The 25,479-nt window shown below is 46.3% G+C and overlaps 1 protein-coding gene across 2 annotated transcripts; it reads left to right on the plus strand.

Annotated features, from left to right (window-relative positions):
- The first annotated feature begins 815 nt into the window (after window positions 1-815).
- On the plus strand, window positions 816-25,479 carry Atp12a (ATPase H+/K+ transporting non-gastric alpha2 subunit). Of its 2 annotated transcripts, NM_133517.2 has the most exons (23): window positions 816-1,102; window positions 1,780-1,932; window positions 4,065-4,124; window positions 6,640-6,840; window positions 7,587-7,700; window positions 8,445-8,579; window positions 8,704-8,821; window positions 9,055-9,323; window positions 10,263-10,461; window positions 10,606-10,715; window positions 12,040-12,174; window positions 15,133-15,325; window positions 16,810-16,985; window positions 17,820-17,956; window positions 19,554-19,704; window positions 20,871-21,039; window positions 21,128-21,282; window positions 22,705-22,828; window positions 23,007-23,152; window positions 23,747-23,880; window positions 24,056-24,157; window positions 24,592-24,683; window positions 24,821-25,479. In NM_133517.2, the coding sequence occupies exons 1-23, from the start codon at window positions 1,094-1,096 to the stop codon at window positions 24,847-24,849; spliced, it is 3,111 nt and encodes a 1,036-aa protein (NP_598201.2). In that variant the 5' UTR covers window positions 816-1,093; the 3' UTR covers window positions 24,850-25,479. The 2 variants fall into 2 exon arrangements, with proteins under 2 accessions (NP_598201.2, NP_001288593.1); NM_001301664.1 differs by lacking the exon at window positions 816-1,102 and having other exon boundaries at window positions 1,352-1,932.

Raw genomic sequence — 25,479 nt, forward strand, 5'->3', positions numbered from 1 at the left:
TGGAGAACAGAGCTATCCATCTGTGTCCTGGAAGTCCTACCGAAGGCCTGGCTCTGCAAACCCTCAGCCTGCTCCCCCCCCCCCCCCCCCCCCCCCGCCCAGGAGCTCTAATCTAACCTTCCTAAAGTCCCTGCACGATCCCTCCCAGGTCCTCTTATCCTCTCAACTTCCAATATTGTCTTCCAATAAAAACCCCAGATTTTTATTTCTTTTCTGGATCTTTGCAAAGTAATTCAGCTACTCTAAAGTCTTTGGCAGTTGGCCTAGACTGCTCTAGCGTCTCACTTATCGAAGTAAATGCAGTCTAGAATTAGTATTTATTGCCAGGTCACCTTAGATAAGATACTTGCTGCTAGAAACTGCAATCCCCCACCCCACCCTCATTTACACATTTTAAATAAGTTCCTTTATTGGTAAGGAAACTGCATTTTTAAAAGAAAGTAGGTGTGGATTTTCATAAAAGCTTCACAGGGCGTGGATGTGCCCCAGCCTTGCAGGAGCCCCGGGTCCAACTGGCAGACAGACAGTGGCGCTTGCACGGGGGCTGCACGCACCTGGCGCGTGCCACTGTTGTTGCGCAACCGGCAGAACCTAGTCGCCAGATCCGCCCTAAAGCAGACCCCGCGTCCTCCAGCCAGGTATCAAGAGGAGTCCCCACTTTAGAGCCTCAAATCCCTGGCCACCAATCCTACTCCACCCAGGCTTGCGCGCACTCGGGTTTCCTATCCCAGGGGCGTCCCTGGTGCAGTGAACTGTGTCGCCCCAGGTACGTGGGCGGAGCTCGCAGCATTTAAGGCGCGCTCCACCTCCCAGGGACAGTGGCTGGTGATCGGCCGCGGAGGTGCTTGCTGCGTCCGGGTTGGCGCCTTGCTTCTGCAACGCCAACATCTTCGCCTTCACCACTCAGGGACCCGGACCTCAACACCCGCCGCGGCCGCGGCAGCCGCCACCAAAAGTTCAGACTTGATTCTGTGAACCACAGTCCGGCGCGCGCTAAAGCAACGCGCATCTTCACGCCTATCCGGCTCACCTCAACAGGCCAGCATCCGGTGTCTTACATCGTTTGCCAGCGGGTTGGACCACCAGCCACAGTATGCGCCGGGTGCGTTATATCTCCACGTCTAGTGAGAACCTTAGACGACCATCGGAAAGCGCGGGAAAAACAAAAAGAAATGCCTGGTCTTGGAAAAATAGGGGGTGGGCGATCTTAACACCAAACTCACTCTCAGCCACCAAGAATATATATGGTAAAAATTGGGGCAGATAGTGTATAGAAATTAGTATAGATGTGTAGGAAGGGTCCCCAGGGTCGCCAAGCCAGCAGCACAGCAGCTGTTCTGCAAGCTCCGGGTTGGAGGTGACACTTGGGATCTGTTGGATGCAAGGTGGTCTGAAAAGCCACACTCGCAGTGAGCCTATTTGAAACTTCACCGCTTCCTTAAGAAGAAAGGTGACACAGCTGGTGTGACCCATGGACCAAGGTGCTAGAAAAAATGGTAACTTTCCCACCTGCCCTGCCCCAGAGAAGGAGTTCCTTGCAAAGATGCTGCTGGGGCTGTACCAGACAAGGCTGCTGTCTCCACAGAAGAAGGAGGGAAATATTTTTGCGAGGGAAGGAGAGATACTTCCCACAGTTGGGTCCTCCGCTTCCTCTCCAGGTGGGGATGTAGGGGCCAGCGCTCTTTCCCTCCTGGGATCTCCCCACCCTCTAGGAGGAACTAAGCACCTCCTCAAGAAAACCTTTCTGGAGCTAATATTGCATCTCTGCTTCTCTTCCAGAAAACAGAAATTTATTCTGTAGAGCTCAACGGAACTAAAGACGTCAAGCCAGCAGACCAGAGGGATGACAAAAAGTTCAAAGGAGCGAAGAACAAGGACTTGGAACCCAACAAGAGTCACGAGAAAGAGGAGCTGAAGAAAGAACTTGATCTGGTCAGTCCCCTGAAGGCAAAAGAGTCTGGTGCCCCCTCACCAGAGATCTTGTCGTTATGACTTTGCTCTGGTAAAGAAAAAAAAAAATGGCGTCCATGGCGTGGGATATCTTCGAAGGATTCCAATCTCCTTGTTGGTTGGTTGGTTGGTTTGTCTGTCTGTTTGTTGTCAGAGTGTGATGTTATCTTTACTGGTTGTGTCCTGGTCTCCTATGTCCTTCTCTATCCTTGCTGCCAGATTCCTGAGTTCTGGTTGGAGGCAGTCCTAGATAGGACCGGGAGCTTAATTGTAAGCCCTGGAGGCAGAGCCGGTTCATCTCATTTACCATATGAGGTGTTATGTGTTCCTGGAAAAAGGCTGCGCTAGAAATAGACACGCTGGGCTTGGATTCCACAATCATAGTCTCAATCTAAACCCTTCTCTAGGATGGAGCTTAACTGGGCACAATCAAGCTACAGGAACTCCCCTCCCCCTCCCCCACCCTCGCTATTCCCTATGTAAAATGGGAAACAGTTTTCAAAGTCTGGGAGGGTGGGGGAATGAGCAATGTTTTAGAAGTTAAGTTTCTTTACGGAAGGGTGGTATTATTATGCCGCTGGGTGATCAAAGCAGATGGGTTTGATGAACAGCTACCCTGGATGTGGAACGTTAGAGATCCTTTCAGGAAGGCTAAAGGGAGCTTGAGGCTGGGCTGGCTCGTCCTGCGGTTCATTGGCAGACCTCAGAGCCCTGTGCTGGTTGGGCTACTGCCCGACTTATGCAAACTTATTCAAGCCGGGTTGCCAGTTGTTGATACCGGGGAACTTGGCATCCTGAGAACCTCATGAGGAACAAACAAATACTAGAAGTCAGAGCTGTTTGACTTTCCTGGAGCGCTTGTTAAACATGTAAAAGCAAACTGTTAGACTGTTGAATGCATGATTCCTGGTAGACATTTGAGGGCATGGCTCAGAAATTGGACTGATGTAAATTTAAATCTCAGTGTGACCGACACTCATTTTTCTCTTTCCAATCATCTATAACCCCAGCGTTTAGAAAGCTAAGGGTTCACAAGTTCCAGGCCAGACTGCACTGCATTCTGGCTGAGACCTGATTAAAGAGGGAAAACTCAATGCCTATCTGTTAAGGTTGCAGATAGGATTAACTGAGCAAAGAGAAGTACTAGGTAACACACAATTATTAAGCCTGTGTGTCTCTGGCATTTGGGATGGAAACACAAGGTTTGCCCTTGAGATCGCTACTTGGATATATGCCTATTCTCTCAGAAGCCTGCTAATTTTTTATTTTACATATGTCTACTTACCTATACTATATTTGGAGACAGGGACTTGCTGTAAAGTTCATACTGATGCATGCTGTGTGGCTCCGCTGCCCTTGAACTTCAGGACTGTTTATGGGCTTCCCAAGTCCTGAGGTTACAGGCATGCTCACCATGCTCAGCTCTGCACACAGTTATGCCATGAATTTCTCTTTAAGTACTTTGAATACGGTGTAGGGAAATCACTCCCATGATCTGACCCCATTCTCCTGCTTCATTGTAAGAATGAACCCCTTGCCCTCTTTCTACTCTCGAAAGCTCTTCCCAAGAGTCCTGCAGTTTGTGATATGATGCTTGAATAATTTCAAACTTTGATCTCTGTGCAAATTAGAGCCTTGGAACCAATCTCTCTGAATGACAAGCCTGTCCTGGTCTAATTCTTAGGAGCAGAAAGAGCCCCCACAGCCACAGCCTTGCTCCCCCTCTCCCTTCCCTCCTGCTTTCACCCCATGTGTACATTGGCTTCACTAATCACTGCCAGCCAGCCTCAGCATCCAGGTCTGAATGAAGTGTCCAACTAGCTCATGGCTATAAGATGACGATGCATAAGCTAGAGAGCAGACTGAGGCAAGTAGGCAGTCTATTGCTCATAAAAAACCAAGGAGAGTGTCTGGGTGTCAATGGCACTGTGTGTACTCACAGAGCAGGCAGGGCTTCAAGACAAGGTCCCCTGTACCAGCTACTCACTGCTCAGCCTTCTCCTCCCTACCAAGCTTCCTGTCCCCTTCTATCCTCTGTGCTACTTCCAGCCTTTTAGGTGGGTAGAGTCTTCTGGAATGATGTCATTTACTCCCTTTGCCTCTGTGAATTTCAGGATGATCACAGACTCAGTAATACAGAATTGGAACAGAAATATGGTACCAACATCATCCAGGTAAGCCAACAGGGGACTGAAGGTCTGAGGGAACACACATCCTAACTATGCAGATTGGTGTACTCAGGCTGGGGTAACTTGGGGCCACACCTGTGAAACTACCCATTTTCTGGATGGTTGGATCCTAAGACAAGCCACTCCACCTGCTAGAGCTGGCCTACCTGACCCAAGGCCCCAGCCAGGCTCCTCTAGAAGCCCAGACACAAGCAACAAGGGAGCTGTGATCCCCAGAATGGTACACACCCTCCTTAAGATCCTGGCCGCAAGTTGCTTTATGAAGCAAATGGTGCACAGGATTCTTTATATTGGAGGCTGGGGAGGCCACTGTTGGAAAGTGAGGTCCCAGAATCTCCATCTCAGAGTCCAAGGTACTAGAGCGCTTTAGAACTTTACAAAATCTTCACTACAAAAGTGTTGCTTCCTTCTGTGGATTCAAACCTAAGTTCAATTTCAAAAGTTTAAGCCTCTCTTAAAAGTGTACTTATTTATTAATTAATTAATTTACTATTTTTATGTGTATGAGTGTTTTTGACTGCGCATGTATAAATATGCCACATGTATGCAGTCCACAGAGGTCAGAAGATCCCCTGGAACTGTTACAGGTGCTGTGCATTGTAATGTGGGTGCTGAGAACCAAGTCCTGGTCTTCTATGAGAGCAGCAAGTGCTCTTGTATCTCTCTAGCCCAAAATCAAACCTCTGGACAGAAAATGAATATTCATTTGTTCAAATGAAAAAAAAAGAGAGAGAGAAAACCTACTATGTGGTTCACACTGGACTGGCAGCAAAGGCAAACAGGAGTAGGCAGTCCTGGCATTAAGACAGCAGATGTATAAGCAAGCTTAACATTCACTTTATACAACTGGAGTGACAATGGAGAGCTTGAAACTGTACAAAGAGAGATGGATAATTAATAAACAAAGGGGCCAGAACAGCCTACAGTATCTGAATGGGGTTGAGAATGACGATCCAGATGTAAGTCTGAGGGATGCCCCTGGGTCGGATAGGGTAAGAGTGGGTCAAGAGCAATCTGGGTTTGCAAGACTGATGTGTGTGGGGGAAGGGCTGAGGAAAGGTGAGGTATAGAGGTGGCTAGGGAAAGCCTCACTGAAAGCATCGCACGCTTCCATGATCAGCTGAGGGAGAGGAGCTACAGTAATTGTATAAGCAGACACAACTTCTAGATGAAAGTAATGTGACCAAAAAAAAATTATGTCTGAAAAAAGGTGTGTGTGTAAAATAAAAAGCTGGAAAAAAAAAAGGAACAAAAAGATAGGGTTGAAAGGAAGGTCCAAAACAGGGTAGCCCAGGAAGAGAGAGAGAGAGAAAGAGGGGCTTGGTGGAAGAAACAGATTCAAGATATAGATGGATAGATGAACAGATGAGTGGGTGAGTGGATGATAGATAGATAGATAGATAGATAGATAGATAGATAGATAGATAGATAGATAGATAGATACACATGGTGCAAGGGGATTTGACTTAATTTCCAATCTTGTTTGCCATGTTAGAGGCAAGAGGAGAAGGGTAGAAGTGAGAAGGAAAAAAGATACAGCAGAAATGGCAGGGGGTTTTATTCTGAGTGATGTGTTCCAGAATCCACAAACAGTGCAGTCCCTTCTGTCATGGCACACTCTTTGCATGGAATAGATGACAGATACATCCCCTCCCGCCTACTTTAGAGCATCTCTAGATCATTCACACGTAATGTACTTTGGACGCTGTGTAAATGGGTGTCATGCTGTACCGTTTGGCAATAAGGGACAAGGGAAGTGGTTTGTGTGTGTTCAGTGTGCACGCAACCATCACAGGTACTATTAGAAATACCTCTGGAATGGCCTTGTGGAAAAGTTCAACAGCTACTGAGAGAAGGGGCTCTGGAAAAAGAGCAGCAAGAAGACGAGTTGGTACCTCAGAGTCTAGTGATGCAGCAAATATGTGAGTCACTACCAAGCAAAAGCACTGGATCCTAGAGCAGACTCAAAATGAACAAAACAGAGATGTTGCTCCTAGCTTAAACAGAATTAGAAAAAGATATGCACACAGTGTTTTCTATGATAGTTTGTGCTGGGTGTGGTGGCATATGCACGTGTCAAAGTAATTAGAAGGCTGAGGCAGAGAAGGATTGCAAGTTCAAGGCCAGTATGGGCTACATATCAATGTCCCAAAATAAAAAGTAAAATTAGGGTTAGGGTTAGAGCTTAGAGGTACAACATTTTCCTAGATCTGGATGCAATCTCTAAGACACCATCCAGGATAAGAAATCGTTTTTGGAGACAGATATTTAAACTAACTTAAAAATTTTGTTAATGTGTCCATATTGGATATCACATGGTACCCCATCAATAAAAACAAAAGTAATCTTTGTTAAGAATAATAATAAGCCAGAGTTGAGAGACCAAGGTATCATTCCCATTTCCAGGGCCTTCTCGGGCAGTGTTCCTGCCTAACCACAACCTGCAGAAACATGAGGAGTGACTGTCTGTTCCTATGCATGTTTTTCTTGGCTTTTTCAGGGTCTCTCCAGCGTCAGAGCTACAGAGCTCCTGGCTCGGGATGGGCCCAACACTCTTACCCCTCCCAAGCAAACTCCAGAGATTATCAAGTTCCTCAAGCAGATGGTGGGGGGCTTTTCCATCCTCCTGTGGATAGGTGCTGCCTTGTGCTGGATCGCATTTGTGATCCAGTACGTCAACAATTCCGCATCCCTAGACAACGTAAGCAACCATCCTGGGCTTCCCTTTGTTACGGGGAAAAGCAGTCATCAGGTGTGGCCATCAGTGGACACAGTGCTAGGCTAAAGCTAGGATTCTATCACCCGCCAGGCAGTGGTGAATATGCAGACATTCTCCCAGCTCTGAAATGAGTGGAATCTCATTTTCAGACAACATAGTTGCGGGTTTTAGAATACAGACAAGGCACTTAGTCCACGATGAGGAAGAAAATCACTAGGAAGTACTTTGAGGAAGCTCTTTCCCTCAAAGCTAATCTCTCCTTTTCCCGTGGAGGGCAGCTAAACCTGCTCGCATCCCAGTGCCAAGTGCAAAGAGTTGAACTGGCTGATGCCACACTAAGAGAGAGAAACCAGCTCCCAAAAGCTAGGTGTTGCATGTGGCCATTGATGTTAAATACCAGACAGGCACATCTTTGGAGGACATATACATGGTCCTCAGGCTGGCACGGGGCAGAGTGATTGATTTCAGGCTGGGGAAGGGGTGGTGAATATGTGTATATGTAAAAGAAGATATCTGAACATTAGCACAAAATTTATTTCCTCCATGTACACCTGTCTCCATAGACTGAAGGTAATTCGTGGCAATTCTTTCAGTATCTCTGTATTTGTGACTTACCACATGGAACTGGGTAGGAACTTTCTACTTTGGCATCACGCTGTTAGTCAGGCTAGACTGTTTCAGATGTGGGGTTTTCTGCTTCCTTGACTACTGCCTCTCCCCCAACCCAGGTCTACTTGGGCGCCATACTTGTCCTGGTTGTTATTTTAACGGGGATTTTTGCTTATTACCAAGAAGCCAAAAGCACCAACATCATGGCCAGCTTTAGTAAGATGATCCCCCAGGTGAGTAGGAGCCATGCAACTCTGGTCTCTTCCTGAATTCTGGGTAAGGAGGCAGCTGTGGTCTCACTCCTCACTGCCTGGGGCATCTTGGTCAAATTAGCTCAGGTCTCCAAATCCTAGTTCATCACAGAATTGAAGTGGTCGTGGGGCTGAAGTGAGATCAAGGAAAACACTCAGATCAAGGAAAAGAAGGACAGAGCATTAGTCATTGGGCGACATATTCTGAACTATTTTGGACAACCTCTCAGATGGTTCTAGAATGTTCCTCACCAACAGTCAAGGAGATCCATCGGTCTACTTTTTTCAAGGAATCCTTGTGTCTGTAGCTAGGAAAACTCTGGCCCTGGGTGAAAGAACGGGCAGCTAGAAGGGAAGATTCTGAGTACACGAGATGCCTCCTACAGCGCCAAGAAAGAAGCAGGGCGCTCCCTCATTAACGTTCCCCTATCGCAGCAGGAGTCTAGCTCTTTGGCTGGTTTTCACCTGCCTGGCCATCCAGGAGGGGCCTCACCTTTATCATCTGCCTTGGTTGTGTCTGCCAAGCAATGGTAGACTTTTCTGGTTCCAAGAACAGACCTCAAGAAAAATTAGTTCTTGGAGTCTGTGAAGCAGTCATTAGCTTTGCCCTCACCACTCTGACAGCCATGGGTCCACAGCCCCCACTCCAGGGTTCCATAGGTGCACAGTGGGAAGGTCACAGTGCTCCCCAGATGCTTAGGTGTCTGTCATGGCTTTCGTCCACAGCAAGCTCTTGTCATCCGAGATGCCGAAAAGAAGGTCATTTCAGCAGAGCAACTGGTGGTGGGGGACGTTGTGGAGATTAAAGGAGGGGACCAGATCCCTGCAGACATCAGACTGGTATTTTCCCAAGGGTGCAAAGTGAGTATCAAGGACATCTTCCTCCAGGAGACTGCTGGGAGGTACCCAGCACTCTCTCCCTGTTTTGAAGAAAAAGTAGGGACTAAAGTAGCTCATTTTGAATTACTTTCAAATTTTCTTTCAGGTAGATAACTCCTCTCTCACTGGGGAATCTGAGCCCCAGGCTCGTTCAACTGAGTTTACCCATGAAAACCCCTTGGAAACCAAGAACATAGGCTTCTATTCCACAACCTGCCTGGAAGGTAAGGCCAGCTGGCTCTCAGGGGTAAGGCCAGATGCCTCTCCCTCTTGGCTCTGAGGTTTTCATCCCTCCAGTCCGTTGCTCTAGAGCTTTTCCCAGGGGAAAAAAAATGCAGAATTGAGGGGACCAGAGAACTATGTTAGCCTTTGTGTTGTCAAGTGCTGGCTTCCTCTGCAGCCCGCCAGAGAGGGCTGCGAGCAGAGCTCCTAGGGTAAAATGTCTTCTTCCCTGCAGGTACAGCAACTGGCATTGTCATCAACACGGGTGACCGTACCATCATCGGGCGCATAGCCTCCTTGGCTTCAGGCGTTGGGAGTGAGAAAACACCCATTGCCATTGAGATCGAGCATTTTGTCCATATTGTGGCAGGAGTGGCTGTGTCCATTGGCATCATTTTCTTCATCACCGCCGTGTGCATGAAGTACTATGTCCTCGACGCCATCATCTTCCTCATTAGCATCATTGTGGCTAACGTGCCAGAGGGCCTCCTGGCTACTGTCACTGTGAGTTTATGCTGTTAGAGAGACTGCACCCCGACACCCATCATTGTGGCTGTAGAACCACAGTTTCCCCATCTGCAGTGCCACACACCCTCTCCTCCTGAGACCACCATGGGATGGTTTCATAGAGAGGTAGACAATAAGAGTTGTGATGTTTCTGACATCTGGGCGCATCGTCCTAGAAATTTTATATTTTCAGAAGATCTAGGTTAGTTCACATAGGTTATTTCACACCCCCTTTTATCCAGAGAAGATAAATGTCAAGCCCCCATGTATAGAATTTCTGAACACAACACATTCCCCTAATTGTTTTTCTAAACCCCCTTTCTCCACCCCTTCTTTTTATAAAGGAGTTCAACCCCTTTCTTACCTAACCTGAGACTGAGCCCTGACTCTCTCCTGTGTCCTTTTACCCAGGCCCATCTAATTCAGTCATTAGACAAAAGCTCCCTCTTGCCCATGGGAGAGGGAGGAGGGTTCAAATGCTAGCCATTTAACTACAGGAGCAGTGGCCAAGTGCTGTCCAGACCAAAGACAGGAGAAGAATGTTTTTGAGTTCCAGGTCTCACTCCTGGTTTTTTGTTTTGTTTTGTGGTTCTGGAGATTAAACCCATCACCTCATGAATGCTAGGCAGGCAATTTATCACAGCCCAACTAACTGGGCTCACTTTTGAAGAGCATGTGTCAAATTGCATGAATTATCTTTGTGGCCTGTGGACTTTCAGGCACTTTCTTCAAAGAATATAGAGATAATAGACATGTCCTATATTTAATCTATTTTTAAGATTGTGGTTAATAGGGCTTTGGGGTGGCTTTCAACTCACTAATCCAGACTTGTAGTTGTAATACCATGTCTGCTCCAGTTCTCCCCCGAAAGTCAGTCCCAGCTAACCTGAGTTCAAAATGATTGTCCCTAAAGCATCATTTCTCCCCTCTTGCTAGGTTACCCTGTCACTGACGGCAAAACGGATGGCCAAGAAGAACTGCCTGGTAAAGAATCTGGAGGCAGTGGAGACTCTTGGCTCCACCTCCATCATCTGCTCAGACAAGACGGGGACCCTGACCCAGAACAGGATGACTGTGGCTCACTTGTGGTTTGACAATCAGATCTTTGTGGCTGATACTAGTGAAAACCAAACAAGTGAGTTTTGTGGAACACCCAAGCCTAAAGACAAGGACCCAAGCAAAGGGGCTGGTTGAGGCTCTCTGGTCTTACGGGAAGGGTGTGACTGGGGCCTGTCAGACCCATCACCCACATTAACCACTGTTCTCTCTCTGTGTCCAGAACAAGCCTTTGACCAAAGCTCTGGAACCTGGGCTTCCTTGTCCAAGATAATAACACTGTGTAACCGAGCAGAGTTCAGGCCAGGCCAGGAGAGTGTCCCCATCATGAAGGTAAGGCTGCTGACACTCTAGGTCTTATGTCACAAGGAGCATAAGGTCACTCTATTCTATTTGTGAGCTTGATTTAGTCTCTTCCACTGGGCAAAGTTTGCTCTAGTAAGAGCAAATCTGGCTCTGGAGATGAGCAGAAGGTCTTTCTCACTCCATCTATCACTGAAAAATTACAAAGGGTACTTGTCAGAAATATAAATTCCCTCTCATTCCCAGAAGCAAATGTGTCTTGAATTTGCTTTCCTGACTTCTGGAAGCTAGGTGGACATTATCAGAGTTCCTTGATAAACAAATGTTATTTGCTGAACTACAAATTATAGTTGGATGGAAGTAAGAGGTCTGATTTTACATAGCACATTCTCCTCTTGACTAGAATACAGGATATCAAGTGGTCTTAGAACACTGAATAAAAAACACAGTCCTACCTTCCTCTTCTTCCTCCTCCTCTTCCTCTTCCTCCTCTTCTTCCTCCTCTTCCTCCTCTCTTTCTCTCCCTTCCCCTCCCCTCCCCTCTCCTCTCTCTCTCCCCCTCCCTTCCCTCTTTTCCCTCCAAAGCTGAATGTGTCCCCTTGTTATTTCTGTGCCCGGTCTGGCTTCCAGTCAACAGGATGTCATAATGTTTGCACTGACATAGTCATTCTCCTTGTCTTTGGGCCAAAGGTTATAGAAATTATCTTTGAGTTTCTTCTTTCCAGTGAGCCACCAAGTTCTCCCACTGTAGGTTTGACATGTACACAACTTCACACGCTAGATGCAAGATCAGTACTTGCATCTAAGTTGCCAGACCACCTCTTATTGGCCTCCTTACCTCTCACTGACCCCCCACCTCTCATGGGCCTCCCAGATTTTAGCCTTCCTTTCCATCGTTTTCATCTGTCACTAATTTTAAAATATTGATTGGTTTTACCTTCACCAAAGTTCGCTTAATTTTTTTCCTGTGAGTCCCTGTTTTCTACTACTTGAGTCTTGATGACAGACTGCTTACCACACACACCTGTACTTCTGTCCCTGGCAGTGCATTCTAGAAGGCTTTATCCCCCACCCCCACCGCACCCCCTAATATCTGTCTCCTACTCATGTAGACCATGAAGCCCCACTGCACAACAGAGCTCCTTGCTCAAACTCCTGTTGTGCCTGTAGGTGGCACCATTGCTTTATATTTACCATGGTCCTGGCCCAGCCACCTAATGACCTTGTCTCTTCAGCTAGGTGATAAGTTTAGTCAACCACATGTTGGTGTGGTAAAGGCAAGTTGATTTGTTGAAAACAGTCACAAAAGAACTAGGTGATGATGTGCTGTAAGCATTTCTCTCTTGATTCCCAGAGAACTGTGGTTGGAGACGCCTCAGAAACTGCTCTGCTAAAGTTCTCAGAGGTCATTTTGGGTGACGTGATGGGAATTAGGAAAAGAAACCACAAAGTGGCTGAAATTCCTTTTAATTCTACCAACAAATTTCAGGTGAGTTTCCCCTCACACCTGGCAATCTTTGTCACTAGAACAAAACAACTACGGCACTCACCCATTTGCTATTCTCTATTTGAGACCAGACCTGGCTTCAGAAGACCTTAGAGGGGTGGGAGATAGGGTCACAAGCATTAGTCAAATCAGGTCAGGTTTTCCAGTGGTGTCATTGTTCTCCTCCTCCCCCCACCTCCTTTTTTCTAACAACCAAAAAAAGACATAAAGCCAACCTTGCCATCCCTGAAGTAAGGTAGAAAAAGAAAAGCAAAGAGCTTCTTAGGGTCTGCTCCTCCTAAGAACAGTCCATGTGTCTTACATTGTGCTCATAGACAGACAGACAGACTTGGAATTCTCTCTGTTTACACAGCACTGACATATTAGATAGTGTAAGTCATCTACAGGTCATTTAAGGATTATCGGAAATGTGCCTAGCTCCTGTGTAAATACTATGTCTTATAATATAATGGGTATGAGGGGCATCTTAGATTTTAATATTCTTGGTCTCTGGAGCAAATCTTCTAAGGAAATAAGAACCAACTATATAAGCCAGGCACTTTATTTGTTTCCTTGTAACAGACCTATGAGGTAGGACCAGTGAATCCTAATGTATAAAATAGGAATAAAAAACCCTTAGAACATGTTGTGATCATAGTCTCACAGTGTCAAGGTAGCACTGACCAGTTTTAACAATCTCTAAAATCTGTACAGAGTCTACCTCACAGATGCAGAAATGTCATGTAAGTCACATAAAGAAGCTTGCCTGAGACTGCCCTTGAAGCAGGCAAGTCCTGAGAACCAATCAAATTATGTTTTATTTCCATCCCATATTCCATTGGTTGGAACCTCCTTTTTACCCACTGTTTAGGAAGAGCACAGCCATCATTGTCTAGTTGTTTTGAATGGCTCCAACAATGGCAGTAACCAATCATGTCTGTCCTCTTCAATTCAGACCCATAACTTGCCTCCCAGTTTCCTACTGCAGATGGGACTTCCTGCAGAGTGCCAGGCTGAGTGAAGGATGTGACTTGAGCTTTGAATAAAAATGTAGTCATAGTAGGTGATGTCATCATTGTGTGACCATGATATGTGCCAGCACACCTCAATCTAGAGCTTTTTCTTTGTAGTGCTGGGGATTGAACCATGGGGTCTCACATGTGTTAGGCAAACTGAGCTCTGCCCAACCATCCAGAAAATAGAGGTGATAATGGTAATCAATACAGGAGGTTCTTTGGTTTGGACTAGGATGGGTTGGGTTAAGTTTTTATTTAATTGGTTGACTTGTTTTTTCTTGGTCACAAAAAAAACCTGGCAAATCCATTTTATTTCTATTATTTTTTAAAAGTTATATTTATTTTTGATTACTCAGAGTCTAGTAACTACTGATTTGAATCAACAGTGAATCCCAAAGTGGTAGAAATTTTCTGTATATTTTATTTTTTCAAAAAAAAATGTCAAAAGTTTCCTGGCCTGGAGCATCTGATTTAATGGTAGAGAGTTTGTCTTACATTTACAAAGCTCTGAGTTTAATTCCTATTAAGCACTGAAAAGCTCTCAGGGAGAACTTTCCCTCGGGATGGAGACCCTCCAACTCCAAAGACCAGACCGAGACACCACAGGATACAATCAACAAGAGGATTTGGTTTATTGTCGGGATACACAGGCACAGGCACCTGCGGGCGCTTCAGTCACTCGGGGGACTGGCGCGCCCCACGGAACCAAGGATGGGCTTTTTATAGGATTTTGGGGAGCAGAAGCAAGCATACAGAAGCAGATGCATGGTTACAGGGATATAATTGGTGGATTCTAATGTGGCAAGGGTTCAGCCCGGGGGCAAGTTTCCTAGCTACCTTCCTGAAACATAAGGACTGACTCGGCCCCACAAGGGTTCAGCCCGGGGGCAAGTTTCTTAGCTACCTTCTTGGAACATAACGGCTGACTCAGCCCCCCACCAGGGTGTGGGACCTCTCCGGGGGCTTTTTTCATTGTCAGGTGCTCAACCGCAGTCGTCCTGTTGCCAGGCCTTCAACCAAACACATCCTGCTTGGCAGCCGCTGTGTACTCAGTGTTCTTCTAACCTTTCTCTGAACCAGTCATCTTAAGTACAGCCTTGCAAAATGGCGTTACTGCTGCTAAGCTGGGGTCTTTCAGCACTATTTAAAGGAGGAAGAGGAGGAGGAAGAGAAGAGGGAAGAGGAGGAGGAGAAATGTCTGCTTGTAACAACAGTGCCTTCTTCTCTACATTTCTGCCATTTCCTCTTATGTCCAGATAGTAAAACTATATCCATCCTGAGATAGAGAGGCACAGAAATTCCTACTGACCTAGGAAGCTCAGCATTTACAAATGGCTGCTCAAGGCTGGGGAGATGTCTCAGTCTGAGAAGCAGAGACAGACAAATCTCTGGAATTTACTGGCCAACCAGCCTGGTCAACTCCAAGCCAATGAGAACCCTCAAAAACCAGGATAGAACACACACACACACACACACACACACACACACACACACACACACACACACGTAAAGTGCACCTGCACATACATGTGCACTCAGACACATACATACACATGCACATACAAAAGATGGCTGCTGCACACCACTAGGAGGGAGAAGTGAGACCAGGGCTCTTCTAGTCCCACCTCTCACAACACCACTTTCCATAGCTTATTCAAGCATGAGCACACTTGGCCTCTTCAAAAGGCCTTAAAGAGCCAGTGTCTGTTTGAAATACAAGCAGTACCTAGTGTGGGTTCCAGCTCGACACGCCCTTCTAGCTTTTTAATTAGTTACAAATACCAAAACACAGGCCACACTTGGGAGTGCCATGTTTCTTTCTCCTCTTTTATTCTTTGAGGGCAAATGGCAAGAAAAAAAATGTTCCCCCTGCTTGTCCTGTTGCTAACTGGAAGAACCATGGTTAAGACGCCATAACTAACCTGCCTGTTCCATATCCTCCCAGCTCTCCATACATGAGACAGAGGACCCTAATGACAAACGCTTCCTCGTGGTGATGAAAGGAGCCCCTGAGAGGATCTTAGAGAAGTGCAGCACCATCATGATCAATGGCCAGGAGCAGCCACTGGACAAGAGCTCTGCTGATAGCTTCCACACAGCCTACATGGAGCTGGGCGGTCTGGGCGAGCGTGTGTTGGGTGAGTGTAATAGAACATCCGTGTTTACCTCCTGAGAGTCATGGAAGAAGTCCCACTAACCAGCAGAGTAGCCATGGCATCACATGGATCATATAAAGAAGAATGCGGGGGCCTGGAGAGTGGTGGTACATTTATCTAACATGTATGAGGTCCTGGGCTCAATCCCTGACCCTGAAAAAAATAAAAGAAAACCATTGGTAAACAAAAGAAAAACATGTAAGAGACAACACTGAAGAGGATGAGGGTGATTCCAGACATAGAGACTTTACGGAAGAAATCACATTTAAATTGGGCCTTGAGTTGCAGAATTTGAATGGGGGAAAGGAAAAACAGCCATGTGAGAGAACTGCAGAGGCCAAGAAGAAGAAAAAAGGAATGAGATTTATGCTTATGGTGGAGCAAGTGGCCCATAAAGTGTCCCAGGATGGATGAGCTGGAGTAGCTCCGGGAAACAGGGCTGAGGAGACAGATTGAAGCCACGGTCCTTAAATATTTGCTGAGGAACTGGCATTTTGTCTTACAAAGTTAGGAGAGAGCTCGGAGCTCACAAAGGTGAGCAGGTCAGAGTCCCACTCAGGGTTTGTTAAGGATCATCCTTGCTGGAGGCGATGGGAGGAGAGACGCTGGTCTCACTAAGAGGCAACTGCCTTCATTTCCCTGAGCAAGGGAGCGGGTGGGTATTTGATACAAGCAAGGAATATGAAGGAGAGTCAATCAGTGAGACCCTATGAGGCAAGTGTTAAGACCCTGCAACTTCCTAGAAGGGAATGGTGACTACAGAAATGATCAGTTATCTCATTTTACGAGCAGTGGAAAGGGAGCCAAGGAACTGAGATGGGGCATCTTGGAGATGGATGGAACTTTAGAAATGCCATCTCTGGAGTGATGTAATGGGGCAGTGTGTTCCACTGTCGGAATCATGGGCTGACCAAACGGCACCTATTCAGAGCTACAGAATGATGAATTCACAGCCCATGGCTGATAAGAAGGCTCATTAAGCACCATGAAAGTGCTTACCACTGGACCCGGAGTCTGTGGAATGTGTGCCTCCACGGGCTCTTCGAGTTTATACAGCAGCTAAAAATGCATAAACGAGATGCTAATAATTGGAACACACACTACATGACCCACAGCACCAAGCGATCTTTGCAACAAAAGATTGGCCTCTGTGTGACTAGAGTCACTCTAGGAACCTCCTGTTTGACCCCTCGCCTGCTTACTGAAACGTGAGAAGCAGTGAGCCATGATTACGTGATGAAAAACCTGAGGGAAGTCAAATGATCGTGGAGATCTACCAGACATAAGAATGCCTTTGACCTCAACCCCAGAGGCTGAAGACGATGGTCGTACCCAGCCGCTGCTCCCTAGTACCTCCCATACGTTAAGCATGTCCTCCACCACCAAGCCACACAGCCATCTTCTGACTCTTCCTGCGATCATACTTTATCCCGGTTTCACTTAACCCAAGTGCTTTCCTCTTCCAGGTTTCTGTCACCTCTACTTGCCAGCAGAGCAGTTCCCCCAAAGTTACATCTTTGATGTCGACTCCGTAAACTTTCCCACTTCCAACTTCTGCTTTGTGGGGCTTCTGTCCATGATCGACCCTCCTCGGTCTACTGTGCCAGACGCAGTCTCCAAATGTCGGAGTGCCGGGATCAAGGTGAGTGCTATTTTCCCTCCCTCTATGTTCTATCGGTTTCTAAGCATAATCATCAGAGCACAGCGTCAGTCTTTAGTTATGTTCAAGTGGGCGTCATCATTCCTGTTTTAGACCTCTTCCTTTATGCTGCTGAGATTTTGGTAACTGTCCCCAAAAGCAGGACAATGTGTGTAGGGTGAGTCAATGCAGTGCCTATGGTGAGAAGAACTTGCTGGTGCCGTGAATTAGACATTAGATTGCCCTAGAGCAGCGGTTCTCAACCTTGCTGATGCTGCGTCCCTTTAATACGTTCCTTGTGTTGTGACCCCTAACCATAACATTTTTTCATTGCTACTTCATAACTAATTTTGCTACTATTATAACTTGTAATGTAAATCTCTGATATGCAGGATATCTGATGCGTGGCCCCCAAAGGGTTGAGAACCACTGCCCTAGACTATGACAGTTAATAAAAGGTTTTAGTTTACTTTCCATAATCTATTTGTCTTCATGATTTGGAAGACAAACATGAATTTCGCTTCTGTGTTAGCATTAGGACTGTTAAAGCAGCACACAACTATCTCTAGGAGACACCCATGGGCCCTCTTACAAATGAAAATGCTGGCAAAGCTGAAGGCTTCCTCTAGAGTTGGGGGGCATATGTAAGAAGCCTGGGAGAAAGGGTGGCCCAGTGCATCTGTCTGGTGTCTGACATCCAGAGTTGCCCATGAGTAAAATCATCACTCTCTAGGTCCTGCGAGAGTAGGCAGTGTTTTGGTAAATGTTGAACCACAAACCCCTACTTAGCCAGCAAAGCCCCTCACTACCCACGAGTTTCTGTTGTCTGTGTTCCAGGTTATCATGGTCACAGGTGATCACCCTATCACCGCCAAAGCTATTGCCAAGAGTGTAGGAATCATATCGGCCAACAACGAGACAGTGGAAGACATCGCGAAACGCCGCAATATCGCTGTGGAGCAGGTCAACAAAAGGTAGCCACAGAACTGATGGAGCAGACGTCAAGTCCTTACCCACCGGGCCCTGTTGACCAGAGATTCACGAGCGAGAACAAACCATCCTCTGGTTCACACTCTCCCAGGGCAGGGATATGTTGGCTTGGCTTATAATCTACATTCATTCGTTCACTGAGAACTTTACTGAGTGTCTGGTACACGCCAAGCACATTAATACCCTTGCCTGGTATTTCAAGCTTCAGTGAGGTGAAGTTGGCTGTAGCTTCACGATAGGCTGTGCCCTATAGAAAATGCATATTGTGTGGACATCCCAGGAGTGCATTGAGAACGATTAAGGTAGCATCACTACGCAAGATGATCCTACGGGTCCTGCATCATGGATTGGAATTAATGTGCACCACAGGACAGCACACTCCATGCCCAGCTTAGAAAGAGTAAAATAAAGAGAAGATGAAATTACCCTCTATTGACCGAGTTATAGAATTAAGGATGTTGAGAATCGTTCTGGTCTCATGCATACCCTACCCCCACCCCCAACAGTGAGCATCTTAGGAATTTATTTGCATATTCAGTGGAGTCGTGCAAACATATTCTCTTTCCCTACTTATCAAGTAGAACGGAAGCTTCGTTCTGTCAAACATGTCTGTCTGCCATCTAGCCGCCTATCCTTTTTTTAACTCATCTATCCATCAATTCTTTCAACATGGCTGCTGCCTTCCAGCTACATACCAGGCATTATATCAAACACCAGAACAGATGCTGTCCCTACCTGTTGGGGAGCCTCCCATCTAGCCAAGGAGAGGGGGGAAAAAACAGATTTTATGAGGAGATATTCGGGGAGGAGCTGCCTAGGCCATGAATGGCATAAACAATCAGAGACTTTAGAATGGTGGGTTGAGGAGGTTACCACTGGGATCTTCTCCCTTGAATCTGGGAGAAGGAAAGAACAATGACCTAGATTGCCCAGGCACTGATGCTTGGTAGGAACACAAGGCTGCCAGGTAATAAATTATTACCAGGTGATCAGAGTCCCTGGGGACGGTTGGCAAATCTAAACTTGCCATCGCTCCTTCGCATAAATAAACAGCCTTCTGCAAAAAAAAAAAAAAAAACAAAAACAAAAACAAAAAAACAGGGGCTGTGGCTGGTTTATTTCTTTAGGACGGTCACACATTTAATGCCAGTTGCTATCACATTGCCCAGAAGTGAAATGGGCAATTATTTATTTACTTATTTATTCTGTTTGCTCTTTTGTTTACTTTGTCAAATCTAGGCTAGTCCTCTACCACAAAGCCACACCACATCCCCAGCACAAATGCACACTTTGTGTCAATAATTTTTATATATCTGCTTTGTCAGCTCTGGCTTCATAGCCACCTACATAACCACACATCCAGGCAGCTATGAGAAGGAAAGAAATGTGTTTTCCTTCTTCGGTGCTTGCCCATCTCTGGAAGGAAGTCTAGTTGACATTTTATTCCCATTGTCATAGGAAAACAGGAAATGGCCTCCTGTTTCAGCCTCAGCTAATATCTTGGCAGGGAAAACGTGCCCAGAATTGTTTCACTACATGATCTGGCCTTTGGCTTCATCCGGTTTCCTCTGGCCCTTTTAGAGAAGCTAAAGCCGCTGTGGTGACTGGCATGGAGCTGAAGGACATGACCCCAGAACAACTGGATGAGCTTTTGACCAACTACCAAGAAATCGTATTTGCCCGGACATCACCCCAGCAGAAGTTGATCATTGTGGAGGGCTGTCAGAGGCAGGTGGGTCAGCAGCAGCTCCCAGAGGACCAGAAGGCCTGGCTCTCCACTGGGAAATGTGGAGCACATGTTGGGAGGACTGAGGTTCTGTTCGTCTTTGAGAGCACCCCATAGCCACACATTATATGTTTTTATTTTGTCACAAGAACATGGGCCCTGGTGGAGAAGACACTCAAACACTTGTGACTGTGATTGGGTATAAATATAGAATGGCTTTCTAAGAGTAAATACATATAATGACATAAGTGAGACATAAGAAATGGCCATCCTTGGTGGCTATGGGGAAGGAGTTCCTGGAATACCTACAATCTCAAAGCACGCTACCACTTAAGTCCCATCTCTAAAACTGATGAATGTTATTATAGAAAGTACTCACATTTTGTGGACTTTACATCATCTCCAGATGACTCATAATACCAACTATATTGTCAATGCTGCGTAAATACCTGATGGTCCATATTGTTTGGGGGAAATAACATCAAGAAAATCTATGCATATTTACTATAGAGGCGATCTTCTTTTTCAGTATTTTCCTTTTTCTGTCTCCCCCTCTCTCCTCTCCTCCCTCTCCCTCTCCCTCTCCCTCTTCCCCTCTCTCTCCCTCTCCCCCTTCCTCTCTCCCTCTCCCTCTCCTTCTCCCTCTCTCCCTCTCCCTCTCTCTCTCCCTCTCTCTCTCCCTCTCTCTCTCCCTCTTCTTCTCCCTCTCTCCCTCTCCCTCTCTCTCTTTCTCTCTCTCCTCCATCTTTGATTATTGAGTCATGATTTTCCTGTGTATGTCAGGCTGGCTTCAAAGTCATGATCCTCCTGCCTCAACTTTCTAAATACTGTAAAGCATAAGCATATACCACCACAGACAGCTCTCCTCTGCTTTCCAGAATTTTTCTGTATGGATGGTGGAATCTGTAGGTTGAGAACTCCATGAAACACGTGTTTTTCTTGGGAATACACACTGGAGTTCTTGTTTTAACTTCTTCCTTTGCTTACGCCTTTGTCAGAGCTTCCTATTCTGTCTTCTAAGATCGTCCATCTTTATCTTTTTCTCCCCAAAGAGGTGCTTTTGGCTCTAGTAGTTCTCCATCCTCAAGATAAAAGGAGTAGGGGTCTGCTTCCTGGTGGACCTGTGGTGTCTTTATATGCCTCATTCCTATTTTCCCGCTGGGTCTGCACAGGACGCCATCGTTGCCGTGACGGGTGATGGAGTGAACGACTCTCCAGCACTGAAGAAGGCAGACATCGGGATTGCTATGGGGATAGCAGGTTCTGACGCTGCTAAGAACGCAGCTGACATGGTCTTACTAGACGACAACTTCGCGTCTATAGTCACAGGGGTGGAGGAAGGTGAGTGCGGTCTTGGGGGGTGTCTTCTGGTAGCCAGGTTTCCTGGGAGACCAGAAGCAAGTCCTATAAAGAGACATACCGTCCCTAGGTCGCCTGATCTTCGACAACCTGAAGAAAACCATTGCGTACACCCTGACAAAGAACATCGCCGAGCTCTGCCCTTTTTTGATCTACATCGTTGCTGGGCTCCCCCTGCCTATTGGAACCATCACTATCCTATTCATCGACCTGGGCACAGACATTGTAAGTGATACTAAAAGATCTGATAACAGACCCAAGGAGATAGAGGTCATACCTGTCGCCTCCTGGAGCCTTCTATACCACTGGCCATTTCTACCATCTCTAATGAGCTCTCAGGTGACACTTGTCCTTCTGGTCCATAGACCATGCTTCCCAGCAGTGGACTAGAGACCTGTCAAGTGTTTGGAAATGAAAATCATTTTACCCCATGACAAGAGTTTTAGGATAAGAAGCAGACTTGATCTCCAGTACTGAATTTTTTTCTTTTAAAGACGTGAGTTCTGACCTCTCAAAGAATATACCATCGTCAGTTTCATCTCCTGTTTGGAGAAGTGATCACACAATCATGCTCTGGGAAAGAGGTAGTGCCTTAAAGTGATGGCCCCACAGTCACCCATGTTAAGTTAGAGCACGGTGACCTGGAACTGCCTAGCTAAACACAGAATGGAATAGTGGGTTTGTTCTTTGTTGTTTAGTTGGAACTGGCTCTTCTTGCAGGAGGGGCTCTTGTGTGTGTTCATCTGATTTTTTCAGATTTTCGTTATTATTTCCAACAGTCACCCATCTAAGAATTCCCATCTTCCAGCCTGTGTCCATTTAGACAAAGCCCCATGAATGTTCCCATTTGGCTCTGGCTTACCTAGGCCAAGGAGAAGAAAACCAACAGAAAGCGATCCGAAGTTACAGTACAAAGGTGGCCCTGACCGTGGCCTCTGTCTTCATGTTTATATAACATCTAGGTCTGACCCCTGCATTATGGGAAAATAAAAGGTGTTTTATCTTTGAGGGAGGACCTGAGATATCCTTCCTGAACAGAATGTTTTCATACTCTAATATTCCAGGACCTTCTACACCTGATCATTTACTCATCCTGCAATGACTCTCCAAATGTGGACCAATTCTGAAATACAAAATCCCTAGCCCAGTCCAGACTTCCCACATTGGGAAGTCTGAATGTAAGGATAGGGCTCTGTGTTCTAAGGGCTTTCTTAATGGTAGGACCTGTGAGAGTACTACCGTTGTACGACATTGCTTGGTAGTCTAGCTGCACGCCAAAGGGGAAGGATGGTGTTTTATGGCATAAATGGTGGCTTTTTTTAAAAATTTGTGCTTCATGGTTTGTTTCAAAATGAGCTTTATGGTGATTTTAAAAAGCAGGCTGACTTTTTTTAAAAGCCCAGATCCTTATTTATGCTTCTGGTAAGCACCATTGTGCCACTGAACCACACTGTCACTCCCAAAGCAGATTGATTTTAAAGATGGATATCTTTTAAATCCCATATAAACAATACACCCTTGTTATCTGCACCCCGGATATACTCATTCCCCATCCTCATCACCCAGTTACTCCCACCTCTGGCTCACCCTTGCTTACCAATGCTCTGCCTTCCAGGATTTGGTTTCATAGGATCTTTCCTTCTCTAGATCCCCTCCATTGCCTTGGCCTATGAGAAAGCAGAAAGTGACATTATGAATAGGAAACCTCGCCACAAGAAGAAAGACAGACTGGTGAACACGCAGCTGGCCATCTACTCTTACCTTCACATTGGTATGAGGAGGGTGTAACATCATTGGTCATCCCCTACCCATGCCTCACTATACAAGATCTCTCCCAAAGAACTCATTCCAGTCCTAGGCAGGGTGGGAGGAAGACCCAGAAGAGCACAAGACCCAGCAGCTCTCTGGGCCCAGCATAGCACACACATCTGAACCCTTCCCTCTTTCAGGTCTCATGCAAGCTCTGGGAGGTTTCCTCGTCTATTTCACTGTCTATGCACAGCAGGGCTTTTGGCCCACTTCTCTCATCAACCTGAGGGTAGCATGGGAAACAGATGACATAAATGACTTGGAAGACAGCTACGGGCAGGAATGGGTGAGTCAAGAGTTCTTAGGCCAGCACCACCTGGTCCTTCTCCTCTCTTCTCGCTGCCCACCCACACTGTCACAGAAAACCACTTTCCTGAAAGTGATTGATGAGGCAGACTTGGCTGCTTCTCGGTTACAAAGTCCTGAAGATCCCTGGTAACAGTGACTTGGTTTTTGAGAAGGCACAGCCTCATCTCTCAAACTCACTTTTAAAAAAATGTAATGTATGAATGCTCCGTCTACCTGTACATCTGCATGCCAGAAGAGGGCATCAGATCCCCCTAGAAATGGTCTGAGCCACTATGTGGTTGCTGGGAATTGATCTTGGGACCTCTGGAAGAGCAGCCAGTGCTCTTAACCCCCAAGCCATCTCACCAGCCCCTCTAACTTACCTTTTGCATTAGTTCCACAATCGCTGTGGAAGTGTAAGCAGTTTAAGAGCTTCAGTGGGGTAACATAAGTTAGTGTCTTTTCCCTTATCATCCGTTTCAAGATAATTTCCTCCTGAACACAAGGAGATGGTCCAACCCTTAATCTAGGTGAAGTGGGAAGAGAGAGCCAGGTTTCCTCCAGGTTCTCATCTTCCTCTTCCTCCTGACAGACAAGGTATCAGAGAAAATACCTGGAATGGACAGGCTCAACGGCTTTCTTTGTTGCCATCATGATCCAACAAATTGCGGATCTGATCATCAGGAAAACCCGGAGGAATTCCATCTTTCAGCAGGGGCTCTTCAGGTACCTCCATGTCTACCTTCAGGGTAATGAACCTGTCACATGGGGATAACAAAAGTCTCAGGACCCTCGAACAGCCCACACCTGTAATAGATGAGGAGTTGGCTTGGCCTGTGGCACTGTCTCCTGGGCGCGTGACCTTGGGAATTCAGCATCTGTTCGCTTCTGTGTGTTTCAGAAATAAAGTCATCTGGGTGGGGATCGCCTCACAGGTCATCGTTGCACTGATCCTCTCCTATGGTCTCGGGAGTGTCCCAGCTCTGAGCTTTACCATGCTCAGGTGAGTTGACCTTCGGTGGCACCAAGTAAGAAGAAGCCAGCTTCACTTCTGAGCTATCACAACCGGAATAAACACTAGGGGTTCCCACAGGCTCTTCTCCAGTCTTCCCAAAGAGATTAAATGGATCCCAAACTGTGGAAACCCATCCCTTCATCGTCCTACTTCCCAGTGGAAGAAAGGGGGTTTCCAGTCCTAACTGGGCCATCACCACTCTCATCCAGCAGGCTTCCTCAAAGACCAAGGTTGATTTTAGCAGTCCCAGCTGGGCTTAAGTAAGGACCTTGGCAGGTCTGTGCTGTGTGGTGTAATATATTTGTCATTTCTAGTGAAGGGGAAAACTAAGAGAGAGCTTCCACCCCTGCCTCCACCATTGACCAGGGTCTGGGCTGTCTCTTTGGATAAGCCAGGTCTCACTTCCCTCTGTTTGTTTCCAGGGTTCAGTACTGGTTTGTGGCTGTGCCACATGCCATTTTGATTTGGGTGTATGACGAGATGCGAAAGTTGTTCATCAGGCTCTACCCTGGAAGTGAGTAATGATATAAATGAACTGAGTGTTTAGAAATGGGACCAGCTGTACCCTCTTGTTCAGCTCAATGATTTCTGATGCTTGTGCCCTGCACCCCACAGGCTCTATTTCTGATTTACCTTTTCCTACCTCTACAGGCTGGTGGGATAAGAACATGTATTATTGAGACCATGTCACTCACAGGTCTCCCAGTGGCCTATCAGAGGTGTTCTTCTTCAAGTTTGGCTACACCTTCGGAGATCTCTGCACAATGTGAATGCTACCAAACCCCACATGAGAGAGACTTTTGGACAGAAAACTGTATGAAGCATACTTAGGTTTTGTATTTTAAAGCTGAGATTTAACTGTTTATATAGAATGTTCATCTCTATGTCTGCCTCTTAATTTTAAATGATGTGAATTTCAGATATCAGCATAGGGAAGGATATATTTATGTGTATGTAAAGGTCACTGTGTTAAATAGCCTTGTATATCCAAGGCATGTGCTGGGGTCTGCCCTAAGCTAGACTATGATTCCTCAGGCCTTACTTTCTTACTCTCCTAGAGGCCCAACAGACCCCCTAAATCCACCAAGCAAACTTTCTGTTTGCTGGAGTTTAACCTCAGCAAAGAGTACCAGTGACTTAAGCAGTAATATTTATTTCTAGTAAAACATTGTCAAGCTCTCGCCAGCAATCATTTTGTGTCAGTCATGTGTTGTGTTGTAACTGTTAGATGTATTCATGTGTGACATGTGTGACTAGATTGGCAGGTCCAGTGAGGCCTCGTTTTTAAGTAAAAGATGTTTTCTAAAGCC

The sequence above is a fragment of the Rattus norvegicus genome, chromosome 15, assembly GCF_021556685.1.
Source record: "Rattus norvegicus strain SHRSP/BbbUtx chromosome 15, alternate assembly SHRSP_T2T, whole genome shotgun sequence".
NCBI lineage: Eukaryota > Metazoa > Chordata > Mammalia > Rodentia > Muridae > Rattus > Rattus norvegicus.